Here is a 21,193-nt window from a genome sequence, read left to right on the forward strand (position 1 = left end):
TTTATATATCCATTGTCTCAAATTAACAAAGCGAATACTATATATTACTTAGGAAATTGAATGACAGCACAATAGAACGGTAAGCTGTGATGATCAAAATCATGTTTACTGATTCCGACAAAGTTCACCAACCAATCTAAACATTTACACCTGAAAGATCCACAAAGATAAGTTTTGGAAAGTTTGACCATGGAATAGACGCAGGTAGTCAACGTTTACCCAACAACCACAGCCTTGTGTGGTTGACTTCAGTTTTGTCCATGTCTGAACCCAGTGGTCTCATGAAACATGGTGAGGTTGCAACTTCCGTGCAGTTTCTTCCCAAAACCCTAACCAGGCTTGCATCTTCTCATATTACCCTGCAGAGTCTTTCTACTTGCATGTGCTGTGTATGTAGCTCTGATGTCGCCATACTTTGTTTGACTGTGTGTTCTTGAGTTGTTTATGTGAGGATGAAGGTACGACATTGTGGTCAGCTGGAAGAAGCTCATGATCAATATGGTTGCACAGTATCCAAATCTGCATTGTTTTTTAGGCATATTACAAGGTCCAAGATACTTGGCAACTGCTGATCCAGTAGATTTGTCAATGCATTTAGCTTGATGTTGGCATGGATTTGAGCATTCTGGTATTTGACTTTTGGCAATCTAAAGAAAAAGGGAATAAAAGTGTTGTTTCTTATATATTTTGATTGGCATACCAGTTGAACAGCTTTTCCAATTACCAATGGCAGGAAGTCATATGGTTATGCTGCACACAGCCAATTCCATCTTGATGGGATAAGGTTTCAAATAGTTCCTTTATGATACAAATAGATTGAAAACAATTACAAGACAATAATAGGTCAATACTTTACACCCAAACCTTCAATTGTTTAAGGATGCAAATTAGCAAGGTCAGATAGCACTTCAAAAAGTCTTCATAGACTTCTTGTACCCAAAAATAAAGTTGTATCAAACCAATTGAGCAGAAGAAAGTATATGTTCCTAATAATTTGAATCATGCAGATTAAAAATGTTTGGTATGGATATCAATATGGCAGTCAATTAAAATTCCAAATCATGTTCAATTTTGACATGGATGATAACAATGAGCTAAGCTTAGTTGTTGTTGTTCATACTGCACCGACGAAATGAGAAGGGAGGGGTTGGGTTTGACCAGCTTCACCACAGTCAATGGGGTGGGGTTGGGCTTAAAGCTGTGGGTGGGTGGACTTTTGAATGGCCTTGCTTTGGTGGTGTGGAGAGTTAGGAACGCGTCAAACTTTTAGTCCTCGCTTCATCGGTCTTCTCCCCTCTCTCGCCTCGCATCCCTTTGAAGCCCTCTCCTGACGCCGTCGCCAGTCGAAAGATCTCATCTTGGCCGACCGGTCGATCTAATTTAAGCCGCAATCCTCGCTCCTGACGGGTATGTTCTTGCTGTTTGGTGGTCCAAAGGTTGGAGCTTTTTGGTCTTTCCGATCGATTAATCGTTTTCCGACGCGGTTGTGACCTGATTCTTCCTTGTTTCGTGTTGTTTTGGCGTTTTATTCCTCTGTTCCTTGGTATTTTGCTCTTGGTTTGGTGAATTCGGTGTAAAGATGGTTCCTTTTCGATTTCAGAGTTTCTTGTTGCATTGGGGCTCCTGCTGCGGTCAAAATCGGATCAGATTTTGGGGTTCTTGGTGTGATGCGCCATTTAATTCCGCTGATTTATAGTTCACGTCTTGCTGTATGAGAAGAAAGAGGCGGAATTGAGTTAGTACAGAAAGGTTGGTACCATGGGGGTGTTTTGCTCGAAGATGGCTGTGGTAGATAGATCGCCTAGTGAGATCACCTTACAAAATGGATTTGGAGGCCAGTATGCGTTTCCTTATGAGACTCATGGGAAGGGGCAGGGCATTTACAAGACCTTGCCACAGGAAGAACCTAAGAAACAGTTAAGTGAAGATCCCTACCCGTTTGCAGCAATGGATGGCTTTGGGATCATTGAATCTGGTGCTGTGGAGCCGAAATTGTCCAGGGCTTCTTCACAGAAATCTAAAACCACTATGGAAAAGCCAACAGCCTCTGGAAAATCTGGGACAACCAAGGCAAGTATTTTCTTGCATTATAACCGAAAAGAAAAGGTCTTTTCTTTTGATAATTCTTTTGTTCGTGCTAGCACGTTAGGTTACATCATGTTAACTGGCATCGAATTAACATAATGCCCCATGTGTTTGTGTGCATTTGCCGTAGATGCTATTTATGGTCTATTTAGTGGGCAATCCAATCCCATTCTTATTCTGGTGCTGCTAAAAGTTTGTAAACAATGATTAATTATGGCCTCAAAATCCACCTAATGTTAATAACTAGTGTGCACGCAAGAATGTTTGGAAGCTATCAAATATCAACTTAAGAATCATGAAGAACTCATGCTATTTCATTTATGCTGATTATGGCATTGCCAAAGTCTATGTTCCTAGTGGTTGTGTTTTGACAAGTTTGTTCCTGCTTTCCATTGAAGAAGCTCTTACATAATAGAATATGTATAAACCGTCTTCTCGATGATCTTCTAGCGTAATAATAACATTTGTTTTGGTCTACTTAACCAATACAGAGACATTTCACAAGATGCAACCAGATTTTTTTTTTCTTTTCTTATAAATGAAACTGTTAAGAGGAAATTAATGAAACAACATAAGTTCAGGTCCTGTAACGTTGAGCAGAGAGAAATAAGGAATTCTCATCAGTTCATAGTTTCATGGATCAATTTCATTTCAGGGGGTTCTTCTGCTTGAATTTTTTTTCTCATTAATAATGCTTTACTTGAATTTTCGGAAAGTAATATGTATTCTTTGTGTGGGCCATTGTCATACATGATTACAATGGTAATGGCCAAATGAGAAACTAAAGCACCTAGGAGAGAAGCTAAATAACAAAAGAGTCATGGCACTGAATCATCAGCAAAAGGAAATAATACCTGTTGTGCACCAAGCTAGTCCCTATTGCCGGAACATGGCTAGTAAAAGATCAATGCCCTTTATATTTAGAAACTCATAAGTATCAAGTTAAGGTTGTACAAATTCTTCTCTCCTTTTGTTTCCAGCATTTCATGCCTTTGATGATGCACCCAGCCTCTGGTTTAGGATATCAGACCTGCATATATTACTTTCCTTTTGCATATTAGATCAGTCTCATGTGCACAGTTTAGGAGTGAGTATTTTGCTAGAAGCCAACATTAGAATATATCTTTTAGGCCAAGGATTTTCCAAGAACAAGTGGCATACATTAATTTGGTAAAATATGAGAATGGAGAACAGTATGATTCATACCTGATGCAAACATAGTTACACAGTTAGCACATAGACAAAAACTAGAAGAGTTCATACTGATGAGAACATAGTTGCATGATGGCCACAGAGAGAAAGTGACTAGCTGGGAGAATTTTGTGGAGGAGATTATTTTCAAACAAATTTAGTGAGAAAAAAAGATAAAGTATCAACAAGGATATGATAACCTCTGTCAGTCTACTACAATATCTTAATTGTTTTTAGTTATAGAACAAGTTAGTAACAATATTCATTTTGTTAGTTCGTATACGATCCCCAACTCACCATGCTAATTATAGTAACTATACAGATAGATTGTTGACCTAGCGAAATACTTATTGTGACTGAAATGATGAACTATCTATACTTTTCCAAAGTAAAAAGAAAACAAATTTGGAACTCAAATTTCGCATTATATCCCGCCAGCAGCGGGGAAGGTCAAAGTTGCCTTTACAAGTAGGAAGGTGATATTTAACATTCAGTGACACAAATCTTTGGCGCTCAAATCATACCGGAGTAAGCAATCCCATTTCTTGCTCTTCTTAATTATGTATGAAGTCCATGTTAATTCTAAAATTTTGATTTGTAGGTTGGTCAATCTGTGAAAGTTCTTGTTATGTATAATTTGTGAAAGTTGTTTGAACATCAATCAGAGATGGGTCATATTATGAACAAAAATAATATACACACTGTTGAAAAGGGGAAGGAATTAATTTTCTTCTAGTGGTCTAAGAGTTCTGCAATTTTTTCTGTGAGATTTAGAACTCGGCAGTTAGGCAGTTGGCATTTGCAACTGTTTTGAAGTAATATATGGAATATGAACATGTGTAGCATATGTAGTCGCTCATATAAATGCACATGACAGAATAATCTGAGATGCAGACCTCAAACAGCCGAGTCAGGGAAAGATTTTGTGGTGTTTTTTTCCTTTTTGTCTTTATTTTTAATGTGGTTTCTATGGTTGGTTGTTTTAGTGTATAATTTTACTGAAGTAGCTAAGATGTTTATGTGCTTGACTTATTCAATATTAATCTAATAGAATCAGGCATGATTTGACTACTACTTCAATAATTTCGTTTAAGCAAGGCCCATATGAACATTTTCTAAAGTGCTCTGGTTTAGATTCTCCTGCAAAGCATTGGTCATTGATGTTTTCCTTTTTGATTTGTTCCAGGTCTCAGAAGTGAGCTCACTCTTGGGCAGGGCTGGTACCGTTGGACTTGGGAAGGCAGTGAATATGTTGGACATAGTTGGTAGTAGCATGACAAATTTGAACTCTGGGAGTGGCTTTGTCTCAGGGGTCATATCAAAAGGCAACAAGATTTCTATTTTGGCTTTTGAGGTTGCCAACACAATAGTGAAAGGTTCTAATCTCATGCAGTCACTGTCGAGAAAAAATATAAAGCATTTGAAAGAAGTGGTGCTTCCTTCAGAAGGGGTGCAATGCTTAGTTTCTAAAGATATGCTTGAATTATTGAGAATAGCTGCTGCAGACAAAAGGTGAATGATAGACTTAAAACTGTTGCTATGTTAATTTCATAAGTATTTTTCATGAAAAAGAATCTTAGTATTGGTGCTACTCGATTATCATAACTTTAGTTATAAGGTCTTCAACGCATCTTAAAATAAACCTTTGTGTTTCTTGTGTCCATTCAACAGGGAAGAGTTGAAAGTATTTTCTGGGGAGATTATTCGATTTGGAAATCGCTGCAAAGATCCTCAATGGCACAACTTAGAACGCTACTTTGACAAGTAAAACTTGAACATGTCCACATTTGTACATTACTTGACTTTGTTTTATTAGTGTTGAAAAAATCATATTTCTGCTTTTCTTTTCAATTCCAGGTTGGAGTCTGATCTTACACCTCAGCAGAAGCTAAAGGAAACGGCATCAGAGGAAATGGAATACTTGATGACGTTGGTTCATTATACAGCTGTGAGTGCTCGGATATTTGGTAGTTAATGAATGCTGTGAGCCTGTGACTATATTGTTGCTAAAAGTTTTGCTAATTATGAAATTTTAATGACTAAATGTGCAATCTGAATTTGAGCTATCGAAAAATGATGATACTCTCGAAGAGTATGGTCAACCATTTAAAATTCACTTTTGATTAAGATGATCTTTAAACTACTGTTGCTGTGCCCTTGATGACATTTTGATGACATGTGCCTATTATGTTAACCATTATCTTTTAAGGAATTTGTTGCATATAATATCTGTTGGTTTCCTTCTTTTTCTTTTCCAAATGGCTGATGTTTCCATGATAACTATTCAGCATAATGTGGATTTTAAGTATCAATTGCACTGGAAGTGCATGTAATACTAGTATATCTGTTAGCACTCCATCAATAAGTGCTATACCCTTGTTTCAAAAGGTCAGCTGGATATTTTAATGGTTGTTTATTTAAGAGAAAAAGAAACTTTGCTATTTTGACAACAGTGCCAGATCTTCTGTATGGCAGTTTTAGGGATCTTTTCTTGCTTGTTAAACACTACGTACTGTTTTTAACTGTAGTCCAACTTATTGTTGCGTAATTATTGATTTTTCTGCCTCGTAGGAGCTTTACCACGAGTTACATGCCTTGGATAAATATGAGCAAGATTACAGGCGGAAACTCCAAGAGGAGAAGAATTTGGTTGCAGCTCAAAGAGGTACATTTTTCTAGTACATCAAATTTTGTGGCACTTCATCATTGTGCATGGTTTTATTATGTCAAAATCAGCTTGTCTACAAACTACTTTTTTCTGCTTATGTTTAAAATGATGTGGAGATTGCTACAGCATGTTATCATCAACATTTTGTTCATGGTGAAAATTGTGACTTAATTTACTTTACCTCAGTAGGGTCAGTATGTATGTTGCTCATGTAGTTTCTGCGACTCATTTGTGACCTTACATGCCTCTCTTTACATCCAGGGGACAATCTACAAATACTACGACAAGAGCTGAAGAGCCAACAAAAGCATGTTAAAAACTTAAAGAAAAAATCACTTTGGACACGGAATTTGGAAGAGGTAAGCAGGTGGTACTGATTTACATGTGACTGTTGGGAGTATTTAATCATCATTGTCCATGAATCACCACCTTCAAGCCATGATTCTGCATTATATATCCAATGGTGTGATAAACCCTTTTGGAGTTCATATGTTCGGCTATCATAATCAACTATGTACTTATGATATCATTGAATCTGTACTTCTGCACACTAATGATCATTGAACCTGTACTTCTTCAAATATATCCACATCGGCTATCATAACGATGTGTATTTTTTTACTGAGAAAAACCAACTAATCAAACCTTTGTTACAGGTTATGATGAAGCTTGTGGACATTGTCCATTTCTTGCATCTGCAAATTCATCATGCCTTTGGAAGTGCTGGTACATTTTTCCTATTTTCACATGATGCTTTTTTTTTTTGCACCAGCATAATAGAGGAAATCACTAAATATCTCTTTGAGGATGCAATTTTTTTGGAAATTGCTTTTTCATATCATTATTTTTTATTTGTTATTTGCCTCATATCAAAATGATTCATTATATCTTCTTTCAATCGTAGATGGGGATAAACCTGTTGAAGGGTCCATCAGCGGCCAGCAAAGACTTGGGCCAACTGGCCTTGCACTGCATTATGCAAATATTATTATTCAAGTTGACACTCTTGTAAGATCCTTTTCTTTGTTTTCATATCCATTCTGCATGATAATTGTCAACACCTGTTTGTGTTTTCTGTTTTGACATTGTTCCTTGAGGTTAAATTTTCTTGGTTGGTTCAATATGGAATGTAATATGACATTTTTTGTTTCTTGTTCATGAAATATATCAAGTTATGCATATTTGAAATGTTGAAATTATTCAGAGTATGCTCTGCATTTGTGTCTTCCTTCGCATGTTTTGTTCATATAATTCGATTTGGCTTCCATTTCCCCAGTTGCATTTTTGTCACTTATATAAACAGCTCTGCCTTGTATTCTTTTTTTGTGGGCATACCAACACTATGTTCTCATTATTGCTGTCTTTGCATTTACATTTTTGTATTGCCTTCTATCTCTTTGATGCGCATATCGACAACATATTCTGATTATTATGTTCTCTGAGTATATCAGGTTTCACGATCAATTTCTGTGCCACCAAACAATAGGGACGCATTGTACCAAGGACTGCCACCCGGTATAAAATCTGCACTGCGGTCCAAGTTACAATCCTTTCAGGTCAAGGAAGAGGTATGTTCTCCTTGATAGCTTTTTCCCTTGCTACTAAAGGATTTCTAACCAGCATTTAATAAATCTTCATCATCTACTATTCTGTCTTTCTGTCTTTTTATTGTTGTTCTTTTATCACTTGCAGCTAACAGTTCCTCAAATCAAAGCTGAAATGGAGAAAACTTTGCAGTGGCTTGTGCCAATAGCAAACAACACAACCAGGTAATTCTAACAGCAATATACTTGAATGCGCTGTCCCAGCTCTCTGTTTGCTTATTTGGAACCTTCGATTTATCGAGTGACACTTTTTTCTTTTCCTATTTGTCAATGCAATATGGTCATCAGAGTACACCATGGTTTTGGTTGGGTCGGGGAATGGGCAAACACAGGGTCAGTGACTGTTTCATTGCTTCCTTTTATGAAAGAATTGACATCTTTCCCATCGAAGAGTTAGCGATTTGACATTATATGCATATTTTAAATTTCAGCATCGAAATGAACCGGAGGCTTCCTGGGCATACCGACTTGATCAAGATAGAGACGCTTCATCATGCAGATAAGGACAAGACAGATGCATACATACTCGATTTGGTCCTGTGGCTCCATCACCTGATCACCCACAGCAGACCTGGGAACACAGCTCTTAGGTCTCCCAACAAGTCGCCAATTCGATCACCTAAAAAGAAGAGGTCACCTGTGTCTTCGCCCATGAACAAATCTGCCTCTCCATCTTCCAAGCTCACCCCAGAAGAGCAAAAAATGCTCCGAGATGTCGACTTCAGAAGACGCACCCTGGGGAGAAGCAAAAGCCAGGAATTCGAAATCGGCGGAGCGAGGTTGAGAAAGGATGACAGGTTGAGCAAGAGCAGCAGTCACTGCCCTAGGAACGAGATTTCAAAAGAGTTCTCCTTGATGAGGCGACAGTCTGTCGCCCCCGTTATCGATTTTGACATCGATCGGATCAAAGTTTTGGATATAATTGATAGAGTGGACAGCCTTAGCAACCTATAAGCTGAATGTTATGGATGATCCAGTTGATTGATATGGTTAGCAGGCCATCTGCATCTCATGTACTTGCTTGAGGGTTGACAAGCTCTGTAATATAAACCAGACTTGTTGAAAGAGAACGAGTGAATGTATTATAAGTAATATTAGAGATGCCTATCATCATTGATTTGTGAAAATATACAAGGTGTCATTCAATCTTCATGCACAGAACATACTTAGTTAAATTAAAAGTACTTAAAATTCTTACTTCTCTTTTCTAGTGATGTCTTCTTACATTTCCTCTTACCTTTTCTTATCTAATAGTAACTATAATTCATAAGGTGGTCTTTTATGCATTTCATTCATCTTATCTCTGATGAAGGCTATATTTTTTTCTTATCCTTTCTGGAAACTACACACATTCATCTCAATATTATCATTTTGACGACATATATTTTGTATATAATATTATTACTTAACTATTTAACACTTACAAATAAACTGGGATTTATCTAACCTGATAATACAAATATGGAGCCTATAACACACACAAGAATTACTAGTCTCTACCAGGCTGCCCAACTAGAGCTTAAATTTCCTCAATCCAACTCTTGTTTGCTGTGTGGCGGAGGAAGGACCAATTATGTGCATCACTCCCCTCTACTGCCCATCGCTTGAAGATAAGCATTGCTGCCAAAAGTGATGCAACTCCATTGGCAGACTGCAAAGAGCTTTACGGTGCCTGCTCCCATCTTGCCTAGTAAAAGGCCGGAAGGCAGTGAGGCAGGCCATGCCTGCTTGCTGAAGCTTTAGTGCACACTGCAATGTCGAAGCCATCATGTCAGGGAACAGGTGAAGTGCATGACAATGGAGCGGTGTCTGCTCCCCTACATTGGCTGGTCTTTGTGGTCTTATATTTGAGTGATGTCTTCTGTGTAACTGTGTCTTTTATCTTTCTTTTTTTTTCTTTGCTTTAGAAAAGAAAAGACTTTGTTCTCTTTGTCGGAATATTAAATTAAACTTTAAATTTGATTTAACACCTGGAAATGTATGCACAACAAAGAGTATATATATGTTGTTCCGAGAAGAGCTTAAGTTGGTATAGGGCTGGCTACAAATGCATCTTAGAACTAAGAGAAACTTATAAAGAGATAGATCACTTCAGAATTTGAGATGATGAACAAAATTTATGATGATATCTTTTCTATGAATAACATGTTAAAGATGAATTTTTCGATATGTTCAAACTACTCAAATGTAGAGAAATGTCAAATATATTTCATTTCACAAAATAAATTTTCATAAGATAATAAGACTATGATAAGCTAATAAGCTCTTTCTTATTTATCGTGAGAAATTATTCGCTTTAAATAGATCCATATTATTGGTGCGAGCTCTTTGAGTCACATTATCATGAGAAATTTTTCACTGCATCCATACTAGTCATTCTAGCGTAAGCTCTTCGAGCCATAAGAAATTATTTCTTTTAGGTATCTACACGATATGAGATACGATTTCATCCTTTCATGATAGATCTAAAAATTGTGGACTTTCGATTTTGTCCTTTCACGATAGATCCAAAAGACAACTACTTTTGGCTCTTTATTAGACATTAACTTTCCAACTCTCCAACCAATATAAAAATAAAATGACCTTATCACGCTAGTCTTCATGTTGATAAGCAACAATCACCATTTCCATATGGCGAATTAGAGTTCACACAACATTCATTGCATGTGTAAGAAGCTTAGCCGACCTAGCATTTCCTTTTCTTATACACAGTGCAGCTACGTGACTTGAAGCACTCTCTTGTGGCCATGGTAGGTTGAGAAGATCCAAAAACCCTAATGCAACACATGAGTTTGTCAAGATCAGATTGAAGTCGCTTTCTCTCCTTTGGTCGTAGGGAATTTAATATGAACAGCAACACAAACATGGGAAAGGTGTCGAGACATGCTAAGCCCTACTTCCATGCTCAAGTGACTTCAACCAATACGCTGCAACTCCACTAGCTAGTTTACTTTGTACTGCCCAAGCAAACATGTCGGTGGACTTGGATGACAAGTGTGTTGTTCTTTGTCACAACCACTCCTACCTGATCAAACGATGGCAAGATGTATATATATGTATGGCATTCTCAAAAGGCATGTGGAGAACAAGGAAGGTGTTGGGTGAGATGTGACTAATCCTCCTCATCGTCACGAGGCATGACAGAATGAGTAAGCTAGTGGGGATCGATGATGATGATGAGTGAGTTGGTTCCAACTCAACTCAATGACAATTGAGGTTCCTCGGGTCCAATCTGATGAAGTCATTTGGAGAGCTCTTTGAGCAGCTTATAGTATTTGTTGCCCACCGCACCGATGAGTGGGGGCAGTGTGAGACCATTCTTTGACACGTTCCTTCGTCTTCCTCGACACCGCCGCTGTGGCTTCTTTTTTGATGAAGCACGTCGGTCGTCGTTGCCCACCAAGAGGGGATGTATTGCATGGGGAGTGAAGCCACCATGCTCTTCCACGGAGGTCAATTGGCCTCCCTCTCTTCATCCACTACTAGCAAAAGGACACAGTGTTCTTTCCTTGTCGCTACACAGTACGTCCAGGAGGCTTGATGATGGCTCAAAAGGAGAGTCGAATCGTGTAGTGGCCGACGGCCCTTGTGCACTAGCAAAAGGAGACCGTGATATATATTTGGATCCAACAAAAGCAGGCATGAGCTGAGGACATCTTCTCAGACTCACTTTCTAGGGTTACAAAAGAAGAAACAAAAGCTCTTCATACACACACACACACACAAGTCAACTTTGTGTTTCATCTCCTATCTAATGAATTGATGGAAGTAAATGATCATTTCAGGCATGGACTTGACGATGGCCGGGGGAAGTCTTGGCCGTGGAAAGTGCAGTGGCACTGTCAAGATACATGTTCACTAATGGAGGGTCACAGTGAGAATCTGTTGAGTGTGTGTCGATGCTACCGATCACCTACAGTGATGCATGTTCCATTCCATCATGTAACCTTAAAAAGTTAGAATGCAGCAGCTCTTCATGGCTTTCTTTCGCTCTGTACGCTTCTGTTTTCCTTTTGCGAGAATACTGATGCCGGTTGACTGGTTGCAGCTCATCAGCTGCCTCTCCTCCTCATATATTTTCATGCTTTAGTCAACTGTGGCTTTGTTGAAAAGGAGCCACCTCGAGCTTATTTTTCGGCCAATATTGGACCATCACGACCATCAAATCATGTAGCATTTTAGCACTTTATGTTAGGGTATATGTAGTGTTTGTACATATCATCTCTCTCTCTCTCTCTCTCTCTCTCTCTCTCTCTCTCTCTCTCTCTCTCTCTCTCTCTCTCTCTCTCTCTACCTTGTCAAGGACCCAAGGGTCAGTTTGGATAACTCAACATACGGGCTAGTCTGCCATCGCTCGCAGTTTTCTGTGTCATGAGGCCATATCAGAGTGGGACATCTAACATTGTCATCCCCTTATTTTGCTGACATTGTTTTCCTTCTTATCTTTGAAACAGTTTAGTAGTGTCATTTCTTTCAGAGTTCTTATCTGATTAGAAGGAAAGAATTTTCATCGGTATCTCAATTTCGATTCAAATGCGAATTTGATTCACACTATATGTTCTCTAAAGAAACGCAACGTTGGCTAATGATAAATGTATTGAACCTTTCAAAAAGATAGTGCTTCTTCAAATCTCTCAAAATTCTTTTAGGGCGTTTAATTTGAGTTTATCATATACATGGATTGTGTATATATGAAAAAAATCCAAATATAGGAAGAAAATCATGTAATTATATGGACATGTATTTTGGGTTAGTGGTGAGATAAAAGTAATTCTAATGAGAGAGAGAGAGAGAGAGAGAGAGAGAGAGAGAGAGAGAGAGAGAGAAATAATTTAATCAAAGTGAGACTATATTGCAAACATTGGTAATTTCCTAAATTTAATGAGTGCACTAATCAAAATTTAATGTCTACTTCTATCCAAAAACCTCGACGAAAAGAAATATAAAAATCAATAATAAAGGACTTAATTTCTCTATTTTAGTTAGGAAGTCAAACACGACAAATCTAATATTTTCGATCTCGATTTCTTTTTATGCATTACGACGAGCAAATTATCTTAGATAACTTTTAGATTGACAAATTAAGATCTACTAAACCAATGCATGCTTGCATGAGTTTGCAAGCAACCAACAAGCAATTAGGCATATCTTTCCAAGATTGATTCCTAAAGTTTTATAGATATAAGTTCTTGAGCTCCTCTTCACTTTATCTAATATGCTTGAAAAGAGAGAGAAGAATAGAGTGACTACTTATTTATCGAGGTGCAAATTCATCCTATGTTCTAACATAACTATTCATGCTCAAGTGAAATCAGTATATGTCTCATCCATCGTCATCCCAACATCTCAATCCACTTTGAGTGAGGAAACCTAAACCTAGGAATACAGAACCTCAACGTAGTGATGTGAGAGAGACAGAGAGAGAGAGAATTCCATCTTATCCATTTGGTCACGGGTTGACAGAAACAATATTGATGGGAAAGAATAGGATAGGTAGGAGGAAGTTTCCATCCATAGATGTGTGGGGGGAGTAAGAGAGCAGAGAAAGGAGGAAAAGGAAAGTAGATTAATGAGCTTTGTTTTGCTAAATTACAGCATCCATTGGTTGTTAAAATATGATATTGTTGTTAAGTGTCAATTTTGGTTATAAGTTAATATTATATTATTATCTTTAAATACTATCATAATCAAAATTAGGGATATATTGGATTTGGAGCAAAGTGAGATTTGGAGGTATAAGAAGATTTGGCCAAGCCTATGATATAACTTGTATGTTGGTAAAATTATCTTATATTTGAAAAGAGTTTCATTATCCAATCTCTATTTGAATGTTTTCCTTAACTCGATTATAAGACTACTTAGATCAACATTAGAGTTCATGAGTTCTAAGAATACAAAATAAGAATGTAGTTAGAGAAGTCTTTCTCTATAGTATTCATTTCGTAATGATTATCGATTGAAAAATATTAAATATATTAATAAAAATAAATTTTTAGATATTATTTTGATATGACACGTATAAAGAATTTGTGTAATAAGTCTTGATTGATCCTCAATAATTGTCATACTTATATCTTGAAATGATAGTTTTCGATACTTATCATAAGTAAGAAAATAATCATAGACATAAAAATATTATTTTTTAACTACGTTACAGTCATTTCCTTGACGTTGTGTAAAATTCGACGAACACATGTTTTTAGAAGGTTTGTATAAAAACATCGTATTCTAATGTTTTTTAGTACGTTATAGTGTTTTTCCAATATCATTAAAAATACTACGATATAGTGTAAAAACATTATAACGGGATCAATTCATTTTGTAGATCGCTCTATAGGAAAAGAAAGAAAAATCGAGAGACGATTGGGGTGTCAAGTTAGACTATTTTAAGTATTAGATAAAAAATTTTATTCTGAGAATTTTGAAAAAAAATTAATATTCTCTGTCCCTTTCTATTATTGATAATCTCTTAAAAATAATAAAATATTATTTTATTATTTATAATCCTACTATTATTAATTTTTGTTTCTTTCTGAAAATATTTTTCGAGGAAAGTAGAAAAAGAGAGAATTTTTTTAAATTATTATTCAAAAAAAGGGTCAAATGACTGTACCAAAATTGATCGGACATCCTACCGAATTATTGGTATTGACAATCAATAAACTATTCCTGACAATTGGCATAAACTTGACATGACGACAGTATGACTACGACATGACGATGATAGTCGAATACCATGTTCTTTGCATGTCATCGCGTCCTTGTCACCATCAAAGCATCTTCGTATTATTTGTTCCCCACATGAGCACAATTTAGTCCTTTGAAATGTTCCATACGTCCAAGCAAATATATAACTGGATTTAGATTGTTCCAAGTCTAATGCTAGCCAAGAAGAACTTATCGCTCCATAAATCTATTATTATCTTTGATGGATACAAATTCATCGTGTCGTAAATTCGACTTGTATGAAAATAAATCTCATGCACTATACATAAACAAAATGTCAAATTGAGTCGTGCAAGTTTATATTAGGGTTCATGTCCTTGTTGAAAAAGAAAGAGAATAATAATGAAATGACTACACGATCAAATGCTTAAGCCATAATACACCATCATCTTTCATGAAATCGAATGATGAAGAAAACATGAAAATGAATGAGAAAGCAACGTTGGATTCAAGAGGAAGCGAAAGTCAACATTGACATTTTCCTCATGAAAGATAATTCGACAGCAAGAATTCTCGAGAGGATTTGACATTATGCTTGTCACTAGGTTGGAGCATCGCTAATGCAAGTATGATTGATTGGCTCGGATGGGACGATCCATCTTTATCTAAAGAAGAAGGATTCGAAATGACAAGTATCCCTCTACATATCTTTAGCTACTCCCTTTTCTCACGTACATCATGTAGACTTGGATTAGTCAAACATATGTCACCTCACAATCCAAAAAATAATGATGCTTGGAAACGAATCATGGATCCCATCAAAAACATAACTCGGTGCATAATGCTAATTTTGTATCGCAATGGGATCATCATCATCGATATATACCTCATGTGAGCTAAGCAATATGTCACGTAATTCGAAAAGTCATCAAGAACATCTTAACTCTTAGTCAACAAACACATATTTCTAGAGATAGAAAATAGAGTGACAAACTTTGAGAGATCCAAAATAATTGGATGTTATGGGTGTTCATTTCTTCTTTTCTTTGATCTTCGTAAATACCATCAGCGTATCGATAGAAACATTCATGCGTATAAGAGATGAAGTAAGATAACCTAAAAGAATAGACTGAGGTTGGAAAGAATCAAAAGAATTAAATTATATATAATGAGTTTAGTTTAGAAACTGATTAGTTTAAGTGTTTAGATTGAATTGATGTCGAATCCGATATATATTTAACTGTGACTGAATCTGACTGATCATTATTTGATTTCTAATATGCCAAAGAGTGACCAAAGTGTGCGCCACACATCTTTGACCTTCACAGAATCACAGAACCACAAGTACGTTGAACCAATTGCTCTCTTCCAAAGAAAGAATCTGCACACAGTTTGCTCCAACTTGTCGTGTGCTAAACGGGCACAAAAGACGTTTCCATCATGTCCATGGTGGTACTGCCATTGCCTACAAGGAAGAAGATAGCAAGAATTATGGTCATATCCCTGAGTCGAGAAATTCAAACTCTCTCTCTCTCTCTCTCACACACACACACACACACAAACACATTGATGTTTGTATGAGGTTAGTGCAGACCAGCAAAGGGAGGAGAAGACAACAGAGGGCTGCAGTAGGCTGTCATGCCAATTCCGTGGAGATCTCCGCTCGTATATTCCTTGCTGCTTTTAGAAGCAAAAGGCCAAAGTTTATTGTAGCAGCAATGTTGATCCTTTGGCCTCACGCTTGTCCTTCCTCATGCAACTAAGTGGGTGGGTGGGTGGGTACGTGGCTTAACGAGAAGCTGCCGTGGACCTCCCCTTCCGGTCTCTTTCCCTTCTTTTTCTGCTCTCCTCGAGATCCCGCGTGTGTTGCGGTCCTTCTCGTGAATGTACTGAGGGTGGACAAGGTTAGGGTTGATGATGTCCAACACTTTGCAGCTACAGTGAACTGGTCGATGCTCAGAAAAGATATTTTGGAGTCCAAAGAAACACCAGTTTAATAGCGTCGGTAATGGCATCTTTGATGTGCAGATATATATCTGAAGGATTATTCTTCACACAGTTGTTCAGCCAAAAGGAAACAACACCTTGTGCCCTAAGAGAGAGAGAGAGAGAGAGAGAGAGAGAGAGCAAGTATTGATGCCGTGAAGGAATACTCCCCACCTCCTCCATGGCATAGATCCACCTCTCAGCCATGGAACTGGCAAATGTGCAGCTACAACTCATTCACCACCTAACCCTCCTCTCCTTTTAAGCAGCTAGCTGTGCCTTTTAAGCAAATCTAACTTTTCCTCAGGTACTTTTTATCTTTTCTCTGGCCTCCTTAACATGGGCACAGATCAGTATCAGCGCTGTTCATCTCCTGCAAGCAAACATCAAGGAGAAGAAGACAAGCGACAACCACTTGAGCCAACACCAACCTCATGACCAAACCAATGACACCTGCTTCCAAATCCATGAACCAGATCGATGCTGAGGGAAGAAGAAAAAGAAGAGCGGAGTAATGCTAAAAATGCTTGGAGTTTAGAGACGACTGTTTTGCTTCTTCCAGCCTTCTCCTGACGAGCATCTTCTCCTTTTGGGAAAGGTCACAAAGGAACTCTTGATCTTTCCTTTTTTATATTACATTTAAGCCCCTCAACGATTGTTATTGGCAAAAACTACCTGCAAAATCCACTAATCCGGTTCGAGTCAATTCTGATCCAAAGACGGAAAATTTGAGCCGAAAATATGCCTAAATTGCATAATTTATGTACCTTTATCAGATTAATATTATTGATTTCATGTGGCTTTAAGATCATGCATTTAATTTGGACCAGCATGAACCGTCTGATTGAGAGAACCGGTTTAGGCTTTTGAGGACCGGTTCGGTGAGTTTCCCGTCGTACAGGAATTATGTGAACAGTAAAACAATGAAAGATAGGGGCTTCTTTAGAAAATTGCGGTCTTTTTCTTTCCCTGCCGTCAATGGGGCCAGCTGGCTCTCGTGTTCCTTTCAGAGCTCGCCACGTACCCTCTCACATGTGGCCGTGCCATTTTGACGTGGCCTCCACCACTCCCCACTTCCCTACATATATACCTCCCCGTCTTCCCCGACCCACATCGCCGCGCACTCCGCCCACAATCACGCTCTGCTCGCAGCTGCTGCTCCTCCTCCTCCTCCTCCGGTACTACTTTCCTCTGCCTCTCTCTCTTCTCTCTCGTACTAGTGCAAGACAACATCAGAAACAAGAAGATGCCTTCCGATTGTGAGCAAGATATTCGGAGTAATGGTGACAGTGATGGAGGAGTCGTTGCCACCCGAAGCATGGACTCCATCTTCTCGACTGCTTCTTGCTTTCCCCTCACTCTGCAAGTACTACCTCGAACGCCATCCATCTTTCTTTACCTCTGTTGATTCTAACATACGTGATCTGCAAGCGAAGAAGTTGATCGTGCCTAATCGTCTGTGTGGCTGGTGTGTGTAGTTCATCGATGTCTCGTACTCTGTCAAGCTCGCCCCGATGTCGGGTTCCACCGGTAGAGGGATTAAGTGCATGTTTAACTCCGCGGGAAAGTCCACTGCAGCTACTGAAGAGAGAGTTATCCTCAGTGGCATCAGCGGCGTGGTGTCTCCCGGTGAGATGCTGGCTGTACTTGGCCCCTCCGGCAGTGGGAAGTCCACTCTGCTGAGCGTCCTCGCCGGGCGGCTCCAGGGGAAGCACGCCGGCGCGGTGCTCGCCAACGGCCGCAAGCTCACGAAGGCGGTCCTGCGACGCACCGGCTTCGTCACGCAGGACGACGTGCTCTACCCGCATTTGACGGTGCGGGAGACCCTGGTCTTCTGCGCCATGCTCCGGCTGCCGGGGACGGTGGCGAAGGCGGAGAAGGTGGCGGCGGCGGAGGCGGTGATGGCGGAGCTGGCGCTGACCAAATGCGCTGACACCGCAGTGGGCGGCCCGTTCGTCCGGGGGATCTCCGGCGGGGAGCGGAAGCGGGTCAGCATCGGGCACGAGATGCTGGTGAACCCGAGCCTGCTGGTGCTCGACGAGCCGACGTCGGGGCTGGACTCCACTGCGGCGAGCCGGCTGGTGGCGACGCTGGGCGGGCTGGCGAGGAAGGGGAGGACGGTGGTCACGTCGGTGCACCAGCCGGCGAGCCGGGTGTACCAGATGTTCGACTCCGTGCTTCTGCTCTCGGAGGGTAGCTGCTTGTACTTTGGCAAGGCCAAGGACGCCATGGACTACTTCGGCTCCCTTGGCTTCGCTCCAAAGTTTCATGTCAACCCCGCTGACTTCATGCTCGACTTGGCTAATGGTTAGTATATCCAAATCAATTCCCGCTGCTCATGCTCTGTGCTTGGCATCTACTGTTGTGAAAGATATTGCTGTTCTTATTCCTCTGTCTCTTTAAACTCTGTCGCAATATCACCTCTCATCAGATCTCTTATCGGATTGTTTGGAATCAAAGCAGCCCTTGACGAAGTGAATGTTGTCCTTCACTGCATCACTTTGAACACCCAATAAACTACAGAACAGCATTGGATCTGTAGAACCTCCTCCTCCTCTTCCACACGGTCTTCTTCCTGCTACCAAGTATCCTTATTAGAGCTGTAATCTTTGTATGCTCTGAGTCGGGATGGCTTTGCTCGATGAGCACTCAGAGGACACGTGGTGGGGATAGTGGGAGAATAATGGTGATATCAACGACTACTATACGTGTCTGGTGGAAGTAAAGGGTTGGAGGAAGTCTGTTTTATCACTTTTCGGTGCGCTTTTGCGGGGAATTGACTCAACTTTGGCCTATCCTTCGCCATCTCATTACCGGAGATGAGATGTGCTTTCAGATTTTTCCATGGCTGCTCAGTGCTTCAATCCTTTTCCCATTTAGTTTCTGTTCTTTTGGTTTGACTAGACTTCGTAGTTTCGATGGCCGTTCTTAGTAAAACATTTGACCTCATGAGGAGTCGGTCAACGGGAGAAGCTTTGAGCTCCTGTTCATGAACGGCTCTTAGATCTTAAGTAAGGTCTTCTGTTGCAGGGGTTACTCAGATGGATCACCAGGGTGATGCAGAGAAGTCAACCGTGAAGCAGTCTCTGATCTCAGCTTACAACAGAGTGTTGGCACCAAAGGTGAAGGCAGCGTTGACCGCTGTTGTCCCCGGAGATGCAACCCTGTCAGGTAAAGATGTGTCGAGGGAGAGAGGGAGGAAAGGCCGTGGCAGCATCAGCTGGATCAGCCAGTTCTCCATCCTCCTCCAGAGAAGCCTCAAGGAGCGGCGGCACGAGTCGTTCAACTCGCTCAGAGTGTTCCAAGTCATGGCGGCGGCGGTCCTCTCGGGGTCGATGTGGTGGCACTCCAGCGCCCGCGACGTGCAAGACCGGCTCGGCCTCCTCTTCTTCATCACCATCTTCTGGGGCGTCTTCCCCTCCTTCAACGCCGTGTTCACCTTCGCGCAGGAGCGAGCGATCTTCATCAAGGAGCGCTCCTCGGGAATGTACAGTCTCTCCTCCTACTTCATGGCGAGAATGGCCGGCGACCTGCCGATGGAGCTCATCCTCCCCACCGTGTTCACCCTCATACTCTACTGGATGGCCGGGCTCAGGGCCGAGCCGGCGGCCTTCCTCCTCACGGTTGCAGTGCTGCTCGGATACGTGCTGGTGGCGCAGGGCCTCGGGCTCGCTTTCGGTGCGGCGATCATGGACGCAAAGCAGGCGTCCACCATCGCCACGGTGACGATGCTGGCGTTCCTGCTCACCGGCGGATTCTACGTGCAGAACATACCGGGCTGCTTGGCGTGGATGAAGTACGTCTCCTTCACCTTCTACGGCTACAGGCTTCTCATCAGCATCCAGTACAGGGGCAACGAGATGGATTACTATATTCACAGGAAGGGGAGGGAGGAAGAAGGCGATCTGGTGGCGCAGGTGGACCCATCGGTGTGCATCGTAGCTCTGATCGCCATGCTCGTAGGGTACAGGGTCTTGGCCTACATTGCTCTCAGGCGCACCAGTGCTTGACATGCCCGACACTCTGATGGTGGTGTCCGTGGCTTATCTACTACAATAAAAAAGAAGAAGAAGAAGAAGAAGGAGACACGAGGAAGCTCGTGAAGTGAGCAAGTGTACATTGGATGTGAAAACCCAAACATGGTTAGGAATCAAGAGACAAATCGATTAGAGTGCTTGGCGGCTGTACATTGCAAGGAAGAAGAAGGGTGCTTCTCTGTTGTGTCACTTCACAGTCATCGCTCTCTTAATCTCTCAGTGACAGAGCAGCGGTTAATCGTTAATAGTGTTTGGTTGTGCCAAATTAAGAGTAATGATGATTCCTAAACACTCTGCATGCTAATTGTTGGTAGTGTTTGGTTGGCGTTTCTTTTTAGTCTCATGACATATATTAATATCTTTACCGACTGAGCTCTGACTATTATTTTTTCCTCATATATATAATAAATAATATGATAAAAATAATGAGAACATGTCAAATAAATGTCAACATGAACTTCGAGAAATCCGATAACTCTTAGAATTTTGGGTCAAGTGATCTGAGATCCATCAAATTAATGGATAAATTAGATCATCATAGATCCCATCAAACATGGAAGTCTATTTCAATTATCAAATTTTTATCATTGGATACCATATGATGGTTGACGTGAGAGATGAGATATGTCCCAAAAGGTTGACCAAAGAGAACTAGAAACGTCGGGTCAAAGTCACCTAACAAATTCTATGATGCTTTAGACGTACAGTCATTTTGACTTCTCTATTATGAGTAGGGTATCCTAACAGAGTAAAAGAAATTAATATATATTATTAATAAAATAATGGAGTTCGGTTAATATTTAATAGACACTGTCATATCAATTTTCGGGAAAGAGAAAGGGTTTACTATATAGCATAGCACTTAAAAGAAAATATTTTTCTTTTGAAATAGTTTATTTAGACATTTCTTTATTTAAACTCGTTCGATGAAATTTAGATGGCTAATTATAGATTAC

At 40.0% G+C, this 21,193-nt stretch overlaps 2 protein-coding genes across 2 annotated transcripts; both read left to right on the forward strand.

The window, feature by feature from the left end:
• Positions 1-1,216: 1,216 nt before the first annotated feature.
• Positions 1,217-8,700, forward strand: LOC103997435 (protein PSK SIMULATOR 1). Its single transcript, XM_009418645.3, has 13 exons — positions 1,217-1,407; positions 1,601-2,070; positions 4,463-4,788; positions 4,948-5,040; positions 5,134-5,224; positions 5,848-5,941; positions 6,206-6,303; positions 6,601-6,670; positions 6,849-6,952; positions 7,396-7,512; positions 7,637-7,713; positions 7,837-7,881; positions 7,980-8,700. The coding sequence occupies exons 2-13, from the start codon at positions 1,759-1,761 to the stop codon at positions 8,500-8,502; spliced, it is 1,950 nt and encodes a 649-aa protein (XP_009416920.2). The 5' UTR covers positions 1,217-1,407; positions 1,601-1,758; the 3' UTR covers positions 8,503-8,700.
• Positions 8,701-17,070: 8,370 nt separating this feature from the next.
• LOC135592716 (ABC transporter G family member 25-like) lies at positions 17,071-20,526 on the forward strand. The gene is made up of 3 exons (XM_065082347.1): positions 17,071-17,566; positions 17,679-18,507; positions 19,231-20,526. Exons 1-3 carry the CDS (start codon positions 17,447-17,449, stop codon positions 20,208-20,210), a joined length of 1,929 nt encoding a protein of 642 aa, XP_064938419.1. The 5' UTR covers positions 17,071-17,446; the 3' UTR covers positions 20,211-20,526.
• Positions 20,527-21,193: the final 667 nt, after the last annotated feature.

The sequence above is a fragment of the Musa acuminata genome, chromosome BXJ1-9 (genome assembly GCF_036884655.1).
Source record: "Musa acuminata AAA Group cultivar baxijiao chromosome BXJ1-9, Cavendish_Baxijiao_AAA, whole genome shotgun sequence".
Taxonomy (NCBI): Eukaryota; Viridiplantae; Streptophyta; class Magnoliopsida; order Zingiberales; family Musaceae; genus Musa; species Musa acuminata.

What these genes read in the sequence shown, in the direction of transcription:
- LOC103997435 (XM_009418645.3), top strand. Translation starts at nt 1,759, where the DNA reads ATGGGGGTGTTTTGCTCGAAGATGGCTGTGGTAGATAGATCGCCTAGT. An exon ending in GAAAATCTGGGACAACCAAG is followed by an intron (nt 2,071 to 4,462) that starts GCAAGTATTTTC and finishes GATTTGTTCCAG; the next exon opens with GTCTCAGAAGTGAGCTCACT. An exon ending in TTTGGTTGCAGCTCAAAGAG is followed by an intron (nt 5,942 to 6,205) that starts GTACATTTTTCT and finishes CTTTACATCCAG; the next exon opens with GGGACAATCTACAAATACTA.
- LOC135592716 (XM_065082347.1), top strand. Translation starts at nt 17,447, where the DNA reads ATGCCTTCCGATTGTGAGCAAGATATTCGGAGTAATGGTGACAGTGAT. An exon ending in GCTTTCCCCTCACTCTGCAA is followed by an intron (nt 17,567 to 17,678) that starts GTACTACCTCGA and finishes TGGTGTGTGTAG; the next exon opens with TTCATCGATGTCTCGTACTC. An exon ending in CATGCTCGACTTGGCTAATG is followed by an intron (nt 18,508 to 19,230) that starts GTTAGTATATCC and finishes CTTCTGTTGCAG; the next exon opens with GGGTTACTCAGATGGATCAC.